At 42.5% G+C, this 20,623-nt stretch overlaps 2 protein-coding genes across 13 annotated transcripts in view; one reads left to right on the forward strand and one right to left on the reverse strand.

Moving 5' to 3' along the window:
- The window catches only part of LOC144681008 (ADP-ribose glycohydrolase OARD1-like), a 42,353-nt gene extending 28,586 nt beyond the window's left edge, over positions 1–13,767 (reverse strand). The window contains exon 1 of one of the 6 annotated variants that reach the window (XM_078542667.1): positions 13,744–13,767. In XM_078542667.1, coding sequence (XP_078398793.1) covers positions 13,744–13,752 — 9 coding nt within the window. In that variant the 5' untranslated portion in view covers positions 13,753–13,767. Of the gene's footprint in view, positions 1–11,659; positions 11,833–13,743 lie in introns of those variants that run through there. The other 5 variants (XM_078542673.1, XM_078542670.1, XM_078542672.1 and 2 more) reach the window with 5 other exon arrangements.
- zc3h6 (zinc finger CCCH-type containing 6) overlaps positions 10,800–20,623 on the forward strand; it is a 55,741-nt gene continuing 45,917 nt past the window's right edge. For 2 of the 7 annotated variants that reach the window (XM_078542659.1, XM_078542662.1), the window contains exon 1: positions 11,973–12,452. In XM_078542659.1, the coding sequence (XP_078398785.1) occupies positions 12,358–12,452 (95 nt within the window). In that variant the 5' untranslated portion in view covers positions 11,973–12,357. Of the gene's footprint in view, positions 10,820–11,302; positions 11,385–11,972; positions 12,453–20,623 lie in introns of those variants that run through there. The other 5 variants (XM_078542663.1, XM_078542660.1, XM_078542661.1 and 2 more) reach the window with 5 other exon arrangements.

The raw sequence follows: 20,623 nt of genomic DNA on the forward strand, positions 1-20,623 counted from the left end.
CATGGGGAGGTGCCATAGGTGGGGGTTGAGGAGTAGGGGGTGATGGAGGAGTGGACCAGGGTGTCCCGGAGGGAACAATCCCTATGGAATGCCGCCAGGGGGGGGTGAAGGGAAGATGTGTTTGGTGGTGGCATCATGCTGGAGTTGGCGGAAATGGTGGAGGATGATCCTTTGAATGCGGAGGCTGGTGGGGTGATAAGTGAGGACAAGGGGGACCCTATCATGTTTCTGGGAGGGAGAAGGCATGAGGGCGGATGCGTGGGATATGGGCCGGACATGGTTGAGGGCCCTGTCAACGACCGTGGGTGGAAAACCTCGGTTAAGGAAGAAGGAGGACATGTCAGAGGAGCTGTTTTTGAAGGTAGCGTCATCAGAACAGATGCGACGGAGGCGAAGGAACTGAGAGAATGGGATGGAGTCCTTACAGGAAGCGGGGTGTGAGGAGCTGTAGTCGAGGTAGCTGTGGGAGTCGGTAGGCTTGTAATGGATATTGGTGGACAGTCTATCATCAGAAATTGAGACAGAAAGGTCAAGGAAGGGAAGTGTCAGAGATGGACCATGTGAAAATGATGGAGGGGTGGAGATTGGAAGCAAAATTAATAAATTTTTCCAGGTCCTGACGAGAGCATGAAGCAGCACCGAAGTAATCATCGATGTACCGGAGAAAGAGTTGTGGGAGGGGGCCAGAGTAGGACTGGAACAAGGAATGTTCCACATACCCCATAAAGAGACAGGCATAGCTGGGGCCCATGCGGGTACCCATAGCCACACCTTTTATTTGGAGGGAGTGAGAGGAGTTAAAGGAGAAATTGTTCAGTGTGAGAACAAGTTCAGCCAGACGGATCACTGTTCAGATCTGGTCTCAACATAATTTAATGGTTGGTACATAATCTTTGCACGGAGGTTAACGTTAGATACCCGTACAGTTCTTCCCTTCATTAAAAGAACCAGTTTTTAGATTCATGCTTTTCAGGTCCCAGTGCGGTACAAAAGGATCTGTATGTCCTGGTACAAGAAGTTAGTATGTAGGTACAGCAAGTGATTAGGAAGGCAAATGGAATATTGTTGTTTATTGCAAGTGGAATGGAATATAAAAGTAGAGATGTTTTGCTATAGTTGTACAGGGTCTTGCTGAGAACACATCTGGAGTACTGTGTACAGTTCTGGTCTTGTTATTTAAGAAAGGATATAATTACAATAGCAGTGCAGAGAAGGTTCACTAAGTTGATACCTAGGATGAAGGTATTGCCTTATGAGGAAAAGTTGGACAGGTTAAGCCTGTATCCATTAGATTTAGAAGAATGAGATGTGATCTTATTGAAATATAAGGTCCTGAGACTTGACAGTGTGAATGCGGAGATGAGCGGAATTTTCCATGCCCACTGATGGTGGGCGTGATAGGTGGCGTGCGTGGACAATGTGGTGCAATGTGTTTCACAACGGCAGGAAGGCAGATTGTGGTCGTCTGCTTAGCCCGCCGATGGCGGGCCGCGTTTCCCGCCAACAGTCGTCAGGGACCTCATTGTAATACATCAGCATATCATTAAATGGCCATTCTGCCAGGCTCTTGGACCCCCACTGGATCTTCCATCCACGTTGGTGGGAAAGGACGACAACGTGTTTCACAACAGCACACAGGCAACATGCACTTGGTGGCCTTCACTCTGGGGGAACTGGAGGTGAGTGAACAGCATTGTTCTGTGGAGCTCGCCAGAGTTGCCTGTTGCTTTGCAGACTTTAGGGGTGCTGGGGTGAAGTGCCGCCCTGCCACGGAGGTGACTGTTGTTGGGGGGTGTCCGAGGGCAACTGCTGCCCTGGCGTTGGATCCCATGTACAAAAAATTGAGTTGGGGGGACAGGGTAGACAAGGCAGGTGGCTACGCAGTAGGGACACTTGTATAAACTGACCATTCCTCTGCAACGGAGACAGTTCAGGCGCAGCCACATTGACATGATTGGGGTCAGGCTCCTAGACTGTGCGCCCATGCAAACAATGCAGAGGCACCAGAGTGCTACCAAGCGCTCCAGACCTCCCCACAGCCGCCACCTGCCGTTCCTGCAGATGGCCGAGGACCAGTGTTGCCGATGACTGCACGTCTAGGCACTTGGTCGCTCACATCTGCCACTTACTGCAGGGCTGGGGGTCAAGGGGACATGGAGGGCATCCACTGCTAGTGGCTGTGAAAGTGACCGCGGTGCTCAATTTCTATGCAAGTGGTTTCTTTCAGGGCTCCACAGGTGATATCTGTGGGATATCACAAGCCGCCACCCACAAATGCATCCATGAGGTCACAGATACCATCTTCGAGGGCACACAACTTTGTGCATTTCACCCTGAACTGGGGCAGCCAGGATGCAAGGGCCAACAAATTCTCCGGATTCCCACAGGTGCAGGGTGTGATTGACAGCACCCATGTGGCACTCAGGTCTCCGTCGCTTCACACGGTGGACCACATCAACCGCAAGGGATAACTGAATGTGCAGCTGGTATGCGACCACCAGAAACACATCCTGCAAGTGTGCGCATGGTTTCCAGGGAGGGTGCACGACATCTACATCCTCAGTCGGTCACAGATCCCTGGAGTCTCCCAAAGATGAAGCTGCAGGGATGGTTCCTCAGGGGCAAGGGCTACTGGCAGAGGCCATGGCTGATGACACCCATGTGGTGGTCTCATACTACAGCAGAGCGAAGGTATAGTGAGGCTCATGCTGCAGCTTGCACCTTGGCGGAGCAGGCCATCGATATGCTGAAGATGAGGTTCTGGTGTCTGGGCCAGTCTGGTGGAGCCCTGCAATACAGTCTGCAGAGGGTGTCATGCATCATTGTCGTTTGCTACGCCCTCTACAACCTGGCACTCCAACGGGGAGACAAGCTGGCAGAGGAGGAGATGGAGGAGCCGTATCTCTCCTCTGATGAGGACACCGCCGACAGGGATGAACGTAAGGAGATCCTTGGATGCAACGATGACGGGGATGAGGCCCTCACACTGGCTAGACGAGGCAGGCGCACTCAGGAGGCCCTCATAGCTGCTAGATTTGTGGAGGAAGATGATGATATGCAGTGAGGTGACCCCATAGATTCTCACATCGCATCTGTGAACTCCAGTCTGGCTTATGGCAGCGCGAATACCCTTTGTGAGAATGCTCCTGTCGTGGAGGTGCAGTGGAGGCCCTAATAGTCGCTTGTTTAAAGAGGATGATGGCAACGTGCAGTGAGGACACTTCATGAATCTTCACATAGCCTCTGAGAATCTGATTCCTGTCTGGCCAAGGACAGCTCACTTACGCTCCGTAATCAGGGTCATATCATAGAGATGCAGCCATGAAACTTTAAAAGCATCTGATGCTTTGTCCGTCTTCAGCACCTGAACCCTTCAGGAGCTGGAGCACAGCATCAGTGGTCACAGATGCTGAAGACATGGAGCCCAGCCCCTCCTTAAAAAGGTGCTGAGAGCACACAGAGAGAATGAGAGAACTCTGTTGCACCTGCCCATTACATTCTGGCAGCAATGACAAGCACCGCCGAGGTGCAGGCATTAGTAATGTTTTCAGGGAGTGTGAGGATGGACCATCACTTTGGTCTGAAGGCTGCAGAGCACAGGGAAGAGGCCCTAGACTAAGACACCTGCCTTTATCTTGTGCAGAAAGATTTCAAATCTGAGTGACAAGAACACTACTCATCAGAACCAGGAGCCATAGGCAGGAAGATATTCTTGGCAGTTTATTGACAATAGTGAACAGTATGTACAAGTGATTTACACCCGTGCCCAGGCTGTGCAACTAATTCTCCTCAACTTTCCTAACCCTGCCAAGACGTCTTGATGCTCCCCGGACATCCACAGCGGAGGTGGAGGCAGCCTGTTGACTGCGATGCCCTGTGATGACTTTGGCGGGCGTCCTCTGGAGGGCTGAGACTTGGAGGACCCCGGCCTGCTTTCAGGGTCATGATCTGTGGCAGTGGCACCCTCTCCGGCCTGTGGAGCTGGAGCTGCTGAGACACAGGAAATGGGGAGTCGGATGGGCCAGACACTCTCGGAGTCACCTGGATGGATAGGCCCGGAGTGTGCATCTGCTGATCCTCCTCCCTAAGGGTGGCTGGGGGCCCCAGGCCTACTCCTTGAGGAGCAGGGAGATCAAGCTGCCTTGCACCCCTCTCGCATCCACACTGTTGGAGGCCAACTATTGCATCAGCGATGGAGTTGAGTCTGTGCAGCAGTGCAGGAGCAAAGTCCTGGACCAAGGTCTCCAGGGTAGCAGCCATCCTACTGTTGACCTCAGTGCTTTGGTATGCCGGCACTATCACCTCAGCCTGAAGGCGGATGGATTCCTCCATTGTGCCTTGCAATCTGAGGAGTGCAGCGGACATCCCTCCCTGATGTTCCCCAGCTTGCCTTTTGCAGCTCCATTAACTGTGACATGACTAAGTCCAGAAGCTCGTCACCTGACTCGGACTCAGCAAATCTCTGGCCTCCAGCAGTTCTCAGGGTACTGGACACCTGGGAAGTCCCTGCCGCCTCCTGCTGTGGATCAGTGTGATGTGCTCACCAGATTGTGATCCCTGGACTACTCTAAAGCTAGTTCCCACCGAGGTGTGTGCCTCTGCGTTGGTGGAAGGTGCGGGCGAGCGCTGTGATGGGACTTCAGGGAGGGTGTCTCCAGATTCCTCTTTGGAGCTTGATCGGAGATCCTGGGTCATGGACTCGTTGGCTGTTTGGCAGATGTGCCTGTGAAAGTAAAGAGAGATAATTAATGCATGGCAGTGGCCTGTGAAAGTGGACACATCACTCACGTCTGATGAATGTTGCACTGCTGGATCCTCACTTGGTAGAGCAGCGCCAACCTCATTGCCAGCACAGGACCAGTCTAGATTGTGGCCGGCCTGCTGGATGGCTCTGTTTTCAAAGTCCGTGAGGACCTTGATTTCAGGCATTCCGCCACCGGTCTGCGACCTCTTAGTACCATAGAACACTACAGCACAGAAAAACAGGCCATTCGGCCCTTCTAGTCTGTGCTGAAATATTATTCCGCTAGTCCCATTGACCTGCACCCAGTCCATAACCCTCCAGACCTCTCCCATCCATGTATCTATCCAATTTATTCTTAAAACTTAAGAGTGAGCCCGCATTTACCACGTCAGATGGCAGCTTGTTCCACACTCCCACCACGCTGAGTGAAGAAATTCCCCCTAAACCTTTCCCCTTTCACCCTAAAGCCATGTCCTCTCGTGTTTATCTCTCCTAATCTAAGTGGAAAGAGCCTACTCGCATTTACTCTGTCTATACCCCTCATAATTTTGTAAACTTCTATCAAATCTCCCCTCATTCTTCTACGCTCCAAGGAATAAAGTCCTAACCTGTTTAATCTTAATTCCGCCACCAGTCTGCGACCTCTCTCTTGCTTTGTGCCAGCTTGTCCTGCATGGATAGAGATGGAGAATGTATAAGCAGGACGCTTGCCAGGCTAAAAGGTAAGTATGCCTGGCCTTTGTGGGTGGTGAGTGGTCCCATGGACGGGATCAGGACAATGACATTGAGTGAGAGAGAGTGAATAGTGATGTCCCTTGAACTGGCAGTGAGTGAAAGCCCTGTGGATGTATGATGGTTTTGAGGGTGAGAGAGTTGAGAGTGATGAGAAGAGTGACTTACCCTAGCGGAATGGAGATCACTGATCCTCTTGTGGCACTTGGTGGTTGTCCTCTTCTGAAGGGCATTGGCGCTGACCACCACTGCCACCGCCTCCCAAGCTGGATTGATCACGTTGCTGCCCTACCTGCAGTCAAAGCAGGGATACAGGACATCCTGGTGGGCCTCCACATCATCCAGTAGTCGCTCGAGGGACCCATCGTTGAAACAGAGGGCTGTGGTCTTTTTTCCTTTGTTGGCCATGTCTCCTGGGCAGTGGTGGTGAGCTGGTGGTGATGAGCGCTGTGCTGGCGGCTGCCTTTTAAGCATGGCGGCCGGCATGACGCAACTGCAGGGTGATGGCGGGCGGGCAAATGAGAGCATGAAAGCCCGCCATCGGTGGGTGGAACGCCATTTTGCCTGCCTGCTACCGCACTTAGTGCAGATTTGGGAAAATTCTGCCCACTGTTTCCCCTTAGGGGAGAGACTAGAACTAAGGGAAAAAATCTAAAAATTAGGGGTCTCCCATTTAAGACAGAGAGGAGGAGAGTGTTTTTCTCTAAGAGGGTCGTTAGTCTGTGGAATTCTCTTTCCTCAGAGAGTGTACTGAACATTTTTAAAGCTGAGTTAGATAGATTCTTGACTGCTTCAAATTTGTATGTTTGGAACTCACCTCTGCCTCCTTAAGTAGTTGTTAAAGACTTTTTACATCTACTTAAGGGGTCAGAGGCACTGTAGTTCTAAACCTCAATGGAAATACAGCACCTGACAGTGCAGCAAACCCTCAATCCACTAATTACCCCATAATCCTATTGTATTGCATAAAATGGTTAATAAAAGATTATCTTTTGAACTGATGTGAACCGTCAAGGCTTGTGATGTGAAGCTTCACGAAGACTGAGAAGACAAGGTTGATTTATGCTAGATTTAATTTTCAAAACTTGAAAGTGGCATATGAATATACGAATTAGGAGCAGGAGTAGGCCATTCTGCCCTGCGAGCCTGCTCTTCCATTCAATAAGATCATGGCTGATCTGATTGTAACCTCAACTCCAAATTCCCATCTACCCCCAATAACCTTTCACCCCCTTGCTCATTAAGAATCTATCTACCTCTGCCTTAAAAATATTCAAAGACTCTGTTTTCACTGCATTTTGAGGAAGAGAGTTCCAATCACTCAACTCAGAAATTGTTTCCTCCTCTGTCCTAAATCAGCAACCCCTTATTTTTAAACAGTGGCCCCTAGTACTAGTTTCTCCTACAATAGGAAACATCCACTCCACATCAACCCTGTCAAGACCCCTTATTGGTTTCAATCAAGTCACCTCTTTATCTTCTAAACTACAGCAGACACAAGCTGAGCCTGTCCAATCTTTCCTCATAAGACAACCTGCCCAATCCATGTATTAGTGGCTAAAGGAAGGCAAGATTTAAAGAGACAAGAAGCTCTATAGTTTTACGAATCTCAAAAAGAGTGTATTACAGCAGAATATATTATGAGAAATAATTTTACACACCATAGACATAATGAAAAAGGTTGCAAAATTGGCAAAATGTGTCTTGAGAAACAAGAAAAATTAAATTTGGGAAACACTGACTACAGTCACTCTAATAAGAGAGGTTGGGGGAAAGAGATGTACAAGCAGCATTCAAGCCTTGAATAAGCTTTTGCTTTTATTAGAACCAAATCTTCAAGGACAGTATTTTTTTCTAAGATTTGGAAGGACTTTGCATTATTTGGACATTTGGAAGCTGACTTGGGTTTTTTTTTTAAAAAGAGGTCATAAGTTCTTCTTAGACTGTGAACAAGCATGCCTTTTCCAAGAAATCACCTGGGCAGCAGGCACTTGAGGGAGGTAGGTAGTGGAAGCTATTTGCCATTTGAATGGCAAACACTTAAATTGATGAAAAAAACTGTTTGAAGGCAAAGGCCTGGTAATTTACTGAAAATCACCTGATGGTGAGCTTTATGTTTTGAGCTTGTTTTTTGAACTCAGTTGGGAACAAACTTAGAAGGGGGAAGCTGCCCAGCTTGTACTCTCTTTGCCTTGCCTGAAGCAGAGTGGTTATCAATATCCAGCTAGGAATCCTCATCTCAGTAGAACTTGTCTGTGTTTGGAAACCTGAGAGGCTGAGACGAGGAGGATTGATCCGGCTCTATTTTCCTCCACGCCAAAGCTCCATTGGTGAGATCCTCCAGGCATCTACTGAGACTGATGATCTGTCTTCACACGAGGGTGTTTCAGATCGACAGCATCGAAACCCTGCAAACTTTATAAAGTCTTTTGTTCAACCGCCCATCTCTGCAGAAAGTCTGTTTATCCTTTGTTTGTATGTGTGCATGCTGGGGAATTTTAAGAAGGATAGGTAGTTATACTTCCAAATGATAATTGCGTGTTAACCAGCAACCGGTTTAAAAAACAAAGTTTTGTTTTACAATAAAATCAATCATTGAGAGTTTATTGAAAGAAGCTTGGTTAAAGTCTCTTCTATTCTGGGTCTAACAGTAGCTAGATAAATAGTTGGTCACTTTGGTGAGTGAATTAAACTTTTAAACTAATTGTACGATCTGTGGCTAGGTCAACTGCACATTCCTCCCATCCCAGTTGTAACACTTTATGTTGCTGCTGCTTGAAACGATTCCTGCCAGATCTGCTGTCATAGTATGCCACGCTCATCTGTCTTGCGCTACCCTCACTATAGCTCACCTGCAACAACTGTGACTTCTGGTATCCAACTATGCCGAGGTCAACCCCTCTTTCCGTTACCCTCCACTTTGCCCTCTAGAAGAGATCTCTGTAGGTTTCAGTTCTAATCAAATGGCCAAAGTACTAAACATAGTCTTTTCCAGATGCCAATTCTTAAAAGTTTTTTTTGCTTTTGCAATTTCAAATACTTCTTCATTTGTCTTATGGCCTGTATGTGGAATTTTTTTTATCATATGTCTTAGTATCCACATTTCAAAGGCCTTTATTTTCTTCCACAGATCTTTACTTTTGTCCCGGTTTCTGAGGCATACAGGAAAGTGTCAGGAAGATATAATTTATTGTAAAAAGTGGTATCTGTGTCTATATATATGTGTGTGTGTGTGTGAATGAGAGAGAGACTTAATTGGATTAAAGGCAGCTGGTCTGAAGGCTTTGACGTATTAGAAGATGAGCTAGGTTTGAAATATTAAGTAGATAAACATGGAGGAAGTTTAGAATGTAAGGTGTAAAAGGACATTTGCATTTTAAAATAAACCAGACTAGATTGTTTTCAAAGGAGGGGTGAAATGTGTCACCTAGCCAGGTGAAGTTCAGAAAATGTGTCTATTTTCCCCAAAGATTACTGGTAAAATTGGTACTAGGATAAGCTTTTATCATCAGGGATGTAAAGTCCAAAGACATTGTAAAATAATAGGAATTTGCATTCAATGGGGAACATATGTATAAAAGAGAGAAGGCTATATGTAAAGGCAGGCATTTTAAGATCTAAAAAGTTTGAAAAGCCTTCATCCTCTATACTTCAAGCTGCTGTCAACAACGAACTGAAGTTAAGAAAATTCACTTTGAATTGGATTGTTCAGGGTATGGTTCTTCGCCTGGGTCTTTTAAAATGTGTGTGTTTTACTGTTGCCTTAACGGAGGTGTAACTGGGAGTCAGATTAATTAGAGGATTTAGAAGTTATTATTGTAGTCATTTGTAGACATATGTATGTGCTTAAAATAATTTCTCTTATTAATAAGGGTTTAATCTAGTTTTGTAATAACCTACAAGGCTCGGTGATCTTATTACTACTGGATTCAAAGCCCGCATCTTGAAACATACAAATTGCAAAAATTTGTTGTGGTAGTTGTCTCAATTCTCCCTCTAGGATTTGAACAACTCAGCATTTCCCATCGGCTGTGTCATAACAAAAGCAGATAGAATGTAGCATCTTATGGAGTTTTCTTTCCTTGTTATAAGCTTGAATTTTCTTCTTGTTAACACATCCATCATCTTCTCAAAATCACATCTGGCTATCTCTATCTTTCTAACTTCTGCATCACGTCTGCCTTCTTGTTATCATTTATCCTAAATAGACAAATAAGCTCACCCAATCATTCAGTTGCTAACAGTCGGAGGATGTAATAGCAGAGCAATTAGAAATGCATAATATAATCAAGTAGAGTCAACATGGATTCATGAAGGAGAACTCATGCCTGACAAATTCTTTGAGGAGGTAACAAGCAAGATAGATAAAGGGGAGCCAGTAGATGATAAGATTTCCAAAACGTGTGCGATAAGGTACCACACATAAGGCTACTTAATAAGATAAGAGCCCATGGTGTTGGGGTAGTATATTAGCATGGATAGAGGATTGCCTAACTAATAGAAGTCAGGGAGTTAGGATAAGGGGGCATTTTCAGGATGGCAACCTGTAACTAGTGGAGTGCCACAGGGATCAGTGCTGGGCCACCATTATTTACAATATATATTAATGTCTTGGATGAGGGAAATGAATGTACTATTGCCAAGTTTGCGGATGACACAAATACAGGTAGGAAGGCAAGCAGCAAGGATGACACAAAGAGTCTACAGAGGTATATAGACACGTTAAGTGACAGTGCAAAAACTTGGCAGATGGAATATAATGTGGTAAAATGTGAGGTTATGCACTTTGGGAGGAAGAAGAGGAGCTCAATATTATTTAAATGGAGAAAGGCTGCAGAAAACTGCAGCACAGAGGGATTTGGGAGCCCTTGCGCATGAATCACAAAAAGCTAGCAATACAGGTTCAGCAGGTAATAGGTAAGGCAAATGGAATGTTGGCCTTTATTTCAAAAGGAATGGAGTATAAAAATAGGGAATTCTTGCTAAAACTATACAAGGCGCTAGGTAGACCACACCTAGAATACTGTGAACAGTTGTGGTTCCCTTATCTAAAGAAACATATATTGGTATTGGATGCAATCCAGAAAAGATTGACTAGGTTGATCCCAGGGTTGGAGGGATTTTCTTACGAGGAGAGGCTGAGTAGGTTGGGTCTGTACTCATTGGAGTTTAGAAGAATGAGAGGCGACCTTATTGAAACATATAAGATTCTTTGGGGGCTTGACAGGGTAGATGCTGAGAGGTTGTTTCCCCCGGTGGGAGAGTCTAGGACCAGAGGGCATAATCTCAGAGTAAGGGATCACACACTTAAGACAGAAATGAGGAGGAATTTCTTCTCTGACGGTAATAAATCTGTGGAAATGTTTACCGTCCTGAGCTGTAGAAGCTGGGTTGTTAATTAAAGTCAAGGCTGAGATAGACAGATTTTTAATCAGTAAGGGAATCAAGGATTATGGGGAAAAGGCAGATAGGTGGAGTTGAGGATTATCAGACCAGCCATGATCTCATGGAATGGCGAAGCAGACTCGATGGGCCGAATGGCCTACTTCTGCTCCTTTGTCTTGTAGTGGGATCAGAGTAATGATATCCTCCACGATCAATTAGGCCGCCATTTCACCGTCTAACTTTATGCAGCAAGAGGGTCAGTGCCATCAGGAAGAGAAAATATATTTTTGGGGGTTCTAAATTATCCAGATTATTCTGTGAACCGTAAGCATCCGTCACACCTTAGTTTTCAACCAAATTTCCCTGTAAATGTTAAAGAACATTCACCGCTGTCCTTTGAACAACATTGCTTTTTTTAATCATTGAAAACTTATCTTGCAGGAGGTTAATATAGACACATTATCTTGGAGGAATCACCATCTACCCACGGAATGTACGGGTTTTCGCTATACCTCTGTGAACAGTAAGAACACTTAGATCAATATTCCTCAATTTGGGCAATAAAATGTTGTAGGTTAAATCTTCTCCTTTGCTCTCCCTCCAAACCATTTCCTGTCGGCGCCATTTTGTCAGAACGTCTCGATGCTCTTCGAGATAAATTGAGGTCGCTCAACTTATCTCGAAATGCGAAAATCGCCGACAAAGCGTTTTCTTTAGTAAGAAAGAAGCTACTAAAAACCAAAACATTATTTTTGCAATGAACCAAAGGGCGATTTAAGGTTAATTGACCCCACCCACGTACCTAAAATGACCGCAGCACTGCCATCAATATCAACCCGCGCCGGATCCCTCCTCTGCGCCCGCGCGCACTCTTTTTTACCCCTTCTCCTTCCAGAAACGTCGTCCGATCTCAGCATCAACCGAACCTGCTTACCGGAACTGAGCGGCCCGCCCTCGGTGGACTGATGTGTTGATCAGCCAATCAGGCGCGGGTGACCACTCTATGTACCTTAGGTCAGGCTGCTGTCCGTCAAAGGCGGGCAGCCTATGGGAGAGGGAGGGGGATGGTATTACGAGGGTATCAGGCTAGGTTGAGGCGGGATGCGAGGGCTCATTCGTTTCCTCTGTGTAAATTCGGTAGAGAACCCTGTCACCATCGCTGCACTAGAAAGCATCGAGCGCCATGTTTGTGAGGAATAACCACAGCGTGTGAAAATTTTCCTTTTTTTTTGCTCTCGCCAACCAAAATCACCAAGAACAAAACCGACGGAAAAAGAGGGGTATCAAACTCTTTAGAACCAATACGCAAACAGTTTAACCAAATAAGAACTCGCGTAAGATTGAACGCTCTTGTGTTTTTTTCTGAAAAAAGAGAAAAAATACTGTTCTCATCAAATTTACCGTGAGATTTTTATTTATTTATTTTTATCAACAGTCACACCAGCAACGTCTCAGTGAGACACTCTCTCAAGCCTTGTACTGTTGTGCGGGGAAAAATGGCTTTTGAAAGCCTTTTCTCCAACCCCCCAACCCCAGTTGACAAAAATGATGTTCTAAACATGACAGAGTCTGAGCTTGCAGGGGACGAAAGGTCGAGTAACATTCTTATATATCAACCATTCTAAAATTTATTTTTTTAAAAATAAGTTTTAACATTGCCATTCTTTCTCTCGCTCTCTCTCTTTCTTTCTTTCTCTTTTCCTCTCTCTCTCTCTACCTGTTTTAATTTTTAACTTTTTTCTTCCGGAAAAAAAATCAGTTCATGGGAGGTGAATACTATCCAATTTGTATTTCTCTCTCTCTCTCTTTTCTCTCTCTGTCTGTACAGTAAATGTTTTGCTGGGTATCGCTTTCACCTGCCCTTTTTTTTAAAAAAAAATCAAACAGTTGAAATTTGTGCATGCTTGGCTTTTTAAAAAAAGGGGGAAAAAAATCATTTGTCCATTTTTTTTAAAAAAAGAACACTGCTCAACGTGGTAAGTTTTATATATCAAACTAGGGAGGAAACCATTCTTTTTTTATTTACTTAGGAAACCATTTGATTTATACGTAGTGACGAGGTTGAATGTTTTGTCTTATATTTTCGAGTCCGTGAAACCTCTTCTCGAAGTCGGGTTGGATCCGGTTTCATGTCGTCTCATCGGATTATATCCTCCATTTTGGCAGTGAATCTTTATGTAAATCAATGGCGTGACCGACATGTTAACGTTCAGTTTGTTGCCACCACAGAAATACCCATGAGCACAGAACAAAGAAGTCCCTTTCCAAAAAAAAACTTAATTGCCAAAAAAACAAGCACCATCACGTGGATTTTTTTTAAAAAAAATCGGAAAATCAAAACGATTCGAACATTCTCCTTTCACCTTGATTATTTTTAAATGATAAATACAATGTTTGCACCCAGACTTGTTACATAAACTTGTCACAGCAATATTTATAGCAGCGCTTTTTAAAAAAAAACCCAAGAACATTTCTTTGCGTTCGTCGTTTCAAAGCGAAGGGAAATTTAGCTCAACGGGCAACTACTAATTAGTTGCCGAAAATGTAACTTTTTAAATTCCTTTCACTCTTAAATAATGCGTGTTACTTGTTTAAATATATTTGCGGATGAGCTTCTGCTTTTAAGCCTTCCCTGCACTCTGCACTTGTTTGATACAGATACTATTCAGTACACTTTAGTATTTGATTAACACGCTAGTGCAGACTTTTGGGACCTTGGCAGTGTAGTCACAAAAATAATTTAGTTTCTCTTTTCTCTCCCTTCTCGCCTTCCCCCATATGGAGACAAATATGAGGTTCAGTGAGTATTTTTAACGTTAGGCATATATTTGGAATACTGAATCTTTTCCCAATGGATTAGAATTGGAATAGTATAGCTTTACCGTAATCATATAGCAACCAGTAAACTCTCAGCACTTGATCGTGGGCCGTTGGTTTTGTGTAAGGGTAGTTGATCATTTTTACTTAGATTTAAATCTATAATTGAGTTTTGCCATCTGCACACAATCTTAAAAAATAGCCTTTTTGTGCCCATTCGTGCTTTGAAAATATAATTTTAGTGAGAGTCTCACCTGCACTCTGGGTTACTAGCTTGGAAGGCTAACTGAATGTTGCAAAGAGGGGGTGGTGTGCTGAATAAGATACTGTATTGATGATGAATGTACTTTTGAATCTGATTATCGAGTGATATGTCAGAACTCACAACAGTTGTGTTCAGCAATTCAGTTTCATGACTTTGGGGACGGGTAGGGGAGAGAGAATAGAAAAGCAGAATATTTAAAGGGGGAGAGAATGTTGCGGTACAGAGGGATCTGGGTGTCCTTGTGCATGAATCACAAAAAGCTAGTGTGCAGGTAGAGCAAGTAATTCGGCAATTGGAATATTAGCCCTTATTTGGGGTGTGGGGGTGTGGGATTGGAGCTTCAAAGTAAGGATGTCCTTCTACAACGTACAGGGCATTGGTAAGACCAACCTAGAGTAGTGTGTGCAGTTTTGGCCTCATTTAAGGAGGCACTGGAGGAAGTTCAGAGAAGATTCACTAGGTTGATTTCTGGGATGAAGGGGTTGCCTTACAAGGAAAGGTTGAGCAGGTTAGGTTTATACTCTTTGAAGTTTAGAAGAATGAGAGGTGATCTTATTAAAACATAAGATTCTGAGGGGACTTAGGGTAGATGCTGAGAAGATGTTTCCTCAGGATGGGGGGGTGTGGAATCTAGAATGGGGGAACAGAGTTTAAAGATAAGGGGCCTCCCATTTAAGCTGGCGTTGAGCAATTTTTTAGGATTGTTAATTTTTGAGATTTTCTTACAGTGAAAGCAGTGGAGGTTGGGTCATTAAATATATTTAAGGCTGAGTTTGATTTTTGATGGTTGGCCGGGGGGTTGGGGTGGGGTGGGGGGGGGGGGGGGGGCACAAGAAGTTGAGGCCACGATCAGATCAACTATCGAGTGAAACTGGCTTTAGGGACTGAATGGCCGATGACTCCTATTTCTTACGATCTTGCTATTTTGGGATTAGAACTATCAGCCAGAAGCCATGAGTTCAAAGCCCTTGGATTTGATAAATCTAGTAATTTCTAGCATCAAAAAATGATCATGAAAACTGCTAGATCATTATTAAAAACCTACTGGTTCACATATCCAAAGAGAAAGGACCTTCAAGCCCCTTGTCTGACTTGCACTTGACTCCAGTCCTACACCGTGCATTTGAATCTTAATGCCTTCTGATATGGCATAGCAAGCCCCTTATCCATCAAGATAGTTAGAGTTGGGAAATAAATGTGATTTTTTTTCCCCACATCTCAAGTCAAGGGGAAAAAACCCATCTTTTTAAGTTCTTTTGTAATTGACATCAGTACTCGTTATAACCAATGTTCAGAATTCTTATTTGCAAATGTTTCACTTTTAAAGGGCAGGCATCCCCATCAAATTTTACGTAGTCTGTCATTCTGGCTCACTCTAAAGTTAAAGGGGAGTAAAGATAATTTGGAAGATCATATTCCCTCTCAGTACATTTCCTCCTTGTATTTGTAGCCAAATTATTAATGGACGTGTGGTAGGTAGCCATTGCTTATTGAATTGGAGTCATTGAAATTATAGTGCAGAAGAAGATAGTTCGATCAATTGAGCCTATGCAGATGTTAACTTTTCAAACAAGAGTTAACCTTCTATAATCCCTTTTCTCTGGTCATCCCAGTAGAATCAAAGGGAAGCTAAAAGTAGCTAGAAATTCCTGTGCAATCTATAGTAGATGTTACATATCAAAAATGCTTTGGAAGCATTGTGATTTGAATACAGATCTACCAAATGGATGTCTGGGAAATGCTAAGCCTTTGTATTTAAAATTGCAATATCATGGATTTATCAGTAGGCTTTCACTGGCGTAAATGTCTTAAACATTTACTTGTCTTTGGAGTGAAGTGATAGTGGAGCATACTGGAATCAGAGTGTTGTACTATTGAGTAACCGGATGTGGTTTCCTTTCCTTAATTCTCCTTTAGTGGGAGATAGTAACAAGTGCAGGCTAGTTGTTGAGAAAGAGAGGAAGAAAAGTCATCATGAGGTCTGCTTCTAAACATTTAGTTAGTCTGGAGAACTAAAAATAAACTATTATTGCCCTTCTGGTAAAACACTTAGGCAGTGCAACTTTTTAAATTTCCAAATAAGATGGCCATGCATGAATATATGCTTTTTAAAAAGCATGTGCCTGCAAAAACTTGTTAGTATACCCTATTGAAGCAATATGACTCGGGAATACTGCTCCACTCCAATCTAGCTTGGAGGATTTGCTATACCTACTTGTAGAAGACTTTGAATATGTATTGAAGTTAATGACAACTGCCAATGTTAACCTTCCTCACATTGTAGATTTCAGTAATACCTCCAAGCTAGAACAAACAATACACCAGCACTTAATAAATTAAGTATTTTTTTGTTCATTATCAAAATAAATAATATGACAATTGTAGATCTTAATGTGCAACCTTAAGAGTGCAGTAAAGCAGTAATTTTAAAAACTTTTACTGCCTGAACATTTATCCATTTATAAACCTTGTCCTTAATTTTGGGCTAGGGCTGTAATTCATGTTTCTAAAAGATTTTTGTATAATTCATAATCTAAATTAAAATGTGAGCAGTCATTAGCTCAATACTTATGCATTGGCAGATATGGGCCCCCCACCAGTTATCAGTATGGGTGTAACTTCATTCCACCCCAGTCTAGGCACAAATTTTTAGTATATAGTATTACTACATTCATTAATATTGCCCAACCAAGCATAGCGTTCTGCTTGTGTCCTGCTCATGCATGCTAATAATGCTCAGGGCCCACCGTTACTGAGATGTTGTTTCATCTTTCATTTAGTAGCTTCCCTTTGCTTCTGAATAACTTAATTTATTTCTATGGTACTGCCCTGACTGTATCAATTCACAATTCATAATTTCCATTTAATTTAAGTATAATGCTGATTAAAAAGATTAAGTTTTTTTTTTCAAATGTATGTCTTGCCATCAGTTTCTTAGCTGGTGGTGAGGTAATCATCCAGGATTCTGCGTAAGTGAGCAAACTCGGACTGTAAGGTTAAATAGTGTGCTAAGTGAACATTCATCTTTGTTCAATACAGGATGTCAATTTAAACCTGAGGTTAAGGTACACTAGTAGCAGTTCACAGCTTTATTTTTCATCTGTTCCATTCTGCAACTAGTGAGGGATTGCTCATTTCACATACAAGATGGGAAAGTCTAACCCAGTGCTTGATGAACCCAAAGCTTTTCTTAAAATATCAACCTACCCAATTCTCTGTGGCCTTTAGTGCTATCACTAGGTTGAGTTTAGTAATAGATGCAAGTAATGAGCTTGTTCCACCTGCCTTTTATAATGTGTTATCAGGGGAGTGGAATCAAACTGCAAGTTCCCAGGAGCACTTAACTACAGTCCCTTGGCTGCCCATAGGGAAAATAGCTGATCACAGGTGTGCTGTACTTTTAATTTTTCAACAAAGCAGTAAGGTCATAAACATTTTGATCTGCATGTTTTTAGCAAAGTTAACCGAACATATTCTTCCTTTGTCACCACACTGATAAATTGAAAATGTTGATATAAAATGCTAATGCTCATTGCACCCAGAAACTAAGTTATGGAGACTGGAAAGCCCTCTCTTTTGTATTTGGTATGTTGATTGAGCTCAGCTGAATGGTTTTTGAAGGTGCTACATTTCATCTTAGTGCTTCTAACCTAGAGAAGGGATTTTCTACTTCTGACTCCTATTGCTAGAATTTCTATTGGCAATTGGCATTTTTGGACTCCGAGAACAGAACAGGATTGGTTGAAATCAATGCCTCCCCAGACTCCTGGCCCCAATAATGACTGACCTGCCAAAAATTGCTGTTAGGGCTTATTTGAAGAGAGGTCACTTGAAAAGATAGTGGTGATTAGCCAGCACATCTGGATCTGTACCCCAACATGAATCTGTATTTTTATCTGTAGAAGGACTTGAGATAGGTGGATTTTAACAACTGGAGTACAGAATTATAGAAATGAAAGGATTGTAAGCACAAAACATAATTGCTCCAAACTGGCAGTCTGCTCTTAAGCCATTTGCTCATTAAATATTTAAATTTCACAGGAGATGGAGTGCAACAGTTGAAGCCTTTAACCCAATAAACATTTTATTAAGGAGTTAACATGAATGTATAGCAAAGTATTTTACTTAGATTTGTAAATTCAGCAGTTGCAAAACAATAGCTTGTTTTAATTGTACTATTGACCTGTTCAAGAGTTGATTGACCTGTGATGTAAGTGATATTGTAGTTTGTGCAACCTGGTAGTTTAGTGGTAACTTGCATTCTTGGTGTCAGTGCTAGGAAGTGTCAAATACACTGATCCAGTAATAACTGTTCAGTGAAATTTGCTTTTAAATATATTCAATTATAATTTAGCTCTGGAGTGCAGTTTACCAAACATTTTTTGTGAGTAATATAAGTTATGTCAATTGTTTTAGAAATGCTGTTGGCATACTAAAGCTTTTTTCACTATTTGGAGGAAAATCAAGTACAAGCCCCAAATTTTGAAGTGAATTTGTTAAAAGACTTTTGGTCATTTGGATTATTAACCTATATAAAATCCAATCAGTGTATTTTTTTTGCTTGGAATACTTAACTAATTTGTGAGTCTACTCTGAAAGTCATTTTAATTTTGAAGTTAAATGCTTCAATTTCTTTTTAGTTAGTTGTGTCTGGTCACAAGTAGTATTTAACTTGAGTAGCCATTCTGACTGACCCACAAGGATATGATGTGAGTTCATCTTCACAAGCAGTTCTTTCATACACTATCAGCTATATGTTGTGCACTATTTTTGCATGTGTTCTGTATCGTGTTATTTAGCTTTTTAGTATAAGTCACTTTTTCATTTCAATTTCAACTGATACAATATTGGAATACACTTTGTATTGTAACAATTTAAACAAGCAGTTAAGTGTTCCCCAAATTACACTATATCATTACGAATAACCATGTTGCAATAAATATAATCTAATTTCCAATATTCAATAAGCAATCAAAAAGTATTTATCAAAGCAGTCCCAGTAAGTGTTTTTTTGGATATTTGCTTTGTGGAATCACTTTTAAATATCACCACAATGGACTTTCTAGAGACATATTAGAACAGATAAATGTTTTATGAACGCTTCCCCTCTATCTGGCCTTATTAATCCTTTGTACAGTTCTTTATTTGCTTGCTTTTTTGCCTGCGTCTTTGCATGCACAATTCACCCATAACCCCTTTGCTCAGTGACCTACATTTAAGCAATGCCTTGATTTTAAAATTCTTCTCATGTATTCAAATCCCTCCATCGCCTCTATCCTCCCTATCTCTGTACTCTCCTCCAGCTCTACAACCCTCTGAGAAATCTACACTCTTTTAATTTTGGCCTCTTGTGCACCCCTATTTTAATTACTCCATTGGCAGCTGTACCATCAGTTGCCTAGGCCCAAAGCACTGGATTTCCCTTTCTAAACCATTTTGCCTTTCCTTCCTCCTTTAACACACTCCTTAAAACCTACCTCTTTGACCAAGCTTTTGGCCATCTGCCCTAATATTGTCTTATGTAGCTTGGTGTCAAACTTTGATTTCTGCATCTTCCTTCCTCCCCTTAGCAATAAGTAGGGCAGAGGAAGACCATTTCAACTCACTAATCTAGCTGCCTGAACAGTGAAACTACATTTTATAATCTGGCTCTTCTATATTCTTGGCCTCTGTTATACTATCTGGAAGTCCATTGTTTCTGATGGACTCATTTTTCATTTTACACTTTCTGAATTTCACATGGACAACATTACTGCCTGTGTCCAACCTGCTTCAAGTTCTGTTCACCTATTAACTATCCTTACTGATTTATATTGGTTCCCCAATGTGTCTCTTAAAATTCTCATTCTTGTACTTAAATCCCTTCATAACTTCAGCCCTCCTTATCTGTAATCTTGCTTTGCTGCATCCACAGTCTCCAATGCCACCCCACCTCCCCCCATCTTTCCTCCGCTTCTCCATTTCGCTGTCCTTAAAATCCACCACTTTGAGCAAGTGTTTGGCTACCTCTCAAAACTTCTTTGGCTTGGTGCCCATTGCTCCCTTGCATTGCAATAATGCTGCCATGTTTCACCAACTCTATTTTATCTCATTTTGTAGTTCATTGGATAACTCACCAGATTTGATTATTCTAATTTAGTATCAGCTGTACACTTATAAGTTGTTCCTCAATAAATCTAATAAATTCAGGCAAAAGGCTTGCATTTATATAGCATATTTCATGAACTTGGGATGTCCCATAGCACATTGCAGCCATTGAAGTACTTTTTGAAGTATATTAGCTGTTGTAACTTTGGAAATGTGGCAATTTGCACACCGAAAGCACACTCAAACAGCAATGTAATAATGATCAGATAATCTGTTTTGGCAATATTGGTTGAGGGGTAAATATTTGTCAGGATATCTAGGAGAATTTCGCTGCTATTCTTTGCAACAGTGCCATGGGCTCTCTTACATCCACCTAATAGAGCAGCAACAATGCAACACTGGAGTGTCAGCTTTAATATTTGTGTTCAAAAATCTGGAGTGGGACTTGAAGTTGCAACTAGAGTGTGATCAGAAAGCGAAACCTACCATATGAAGTAGCTGAGGTGAATAGCATGAATGTATTTAAAAAGAAGATTGATAAGTACATGAACGGAAGAAAAGACGAAAAGGACGTCCTGATAGGTTGAGGTGAA

Source organism: Cetorhinus maximus, chromosome 5, assembly GCF_964194155.1.
Source record: "Cetorhinus maximus chromosome 5, sCetMax3.hap1.1, whole genome shotgun sequence".
NCBI lineage: Eukaryota > Metazoa > Chordata > Chondrichthyes > Lamniformes > Cetorhinidae > Cetorhinus > Cetorhinus maximus.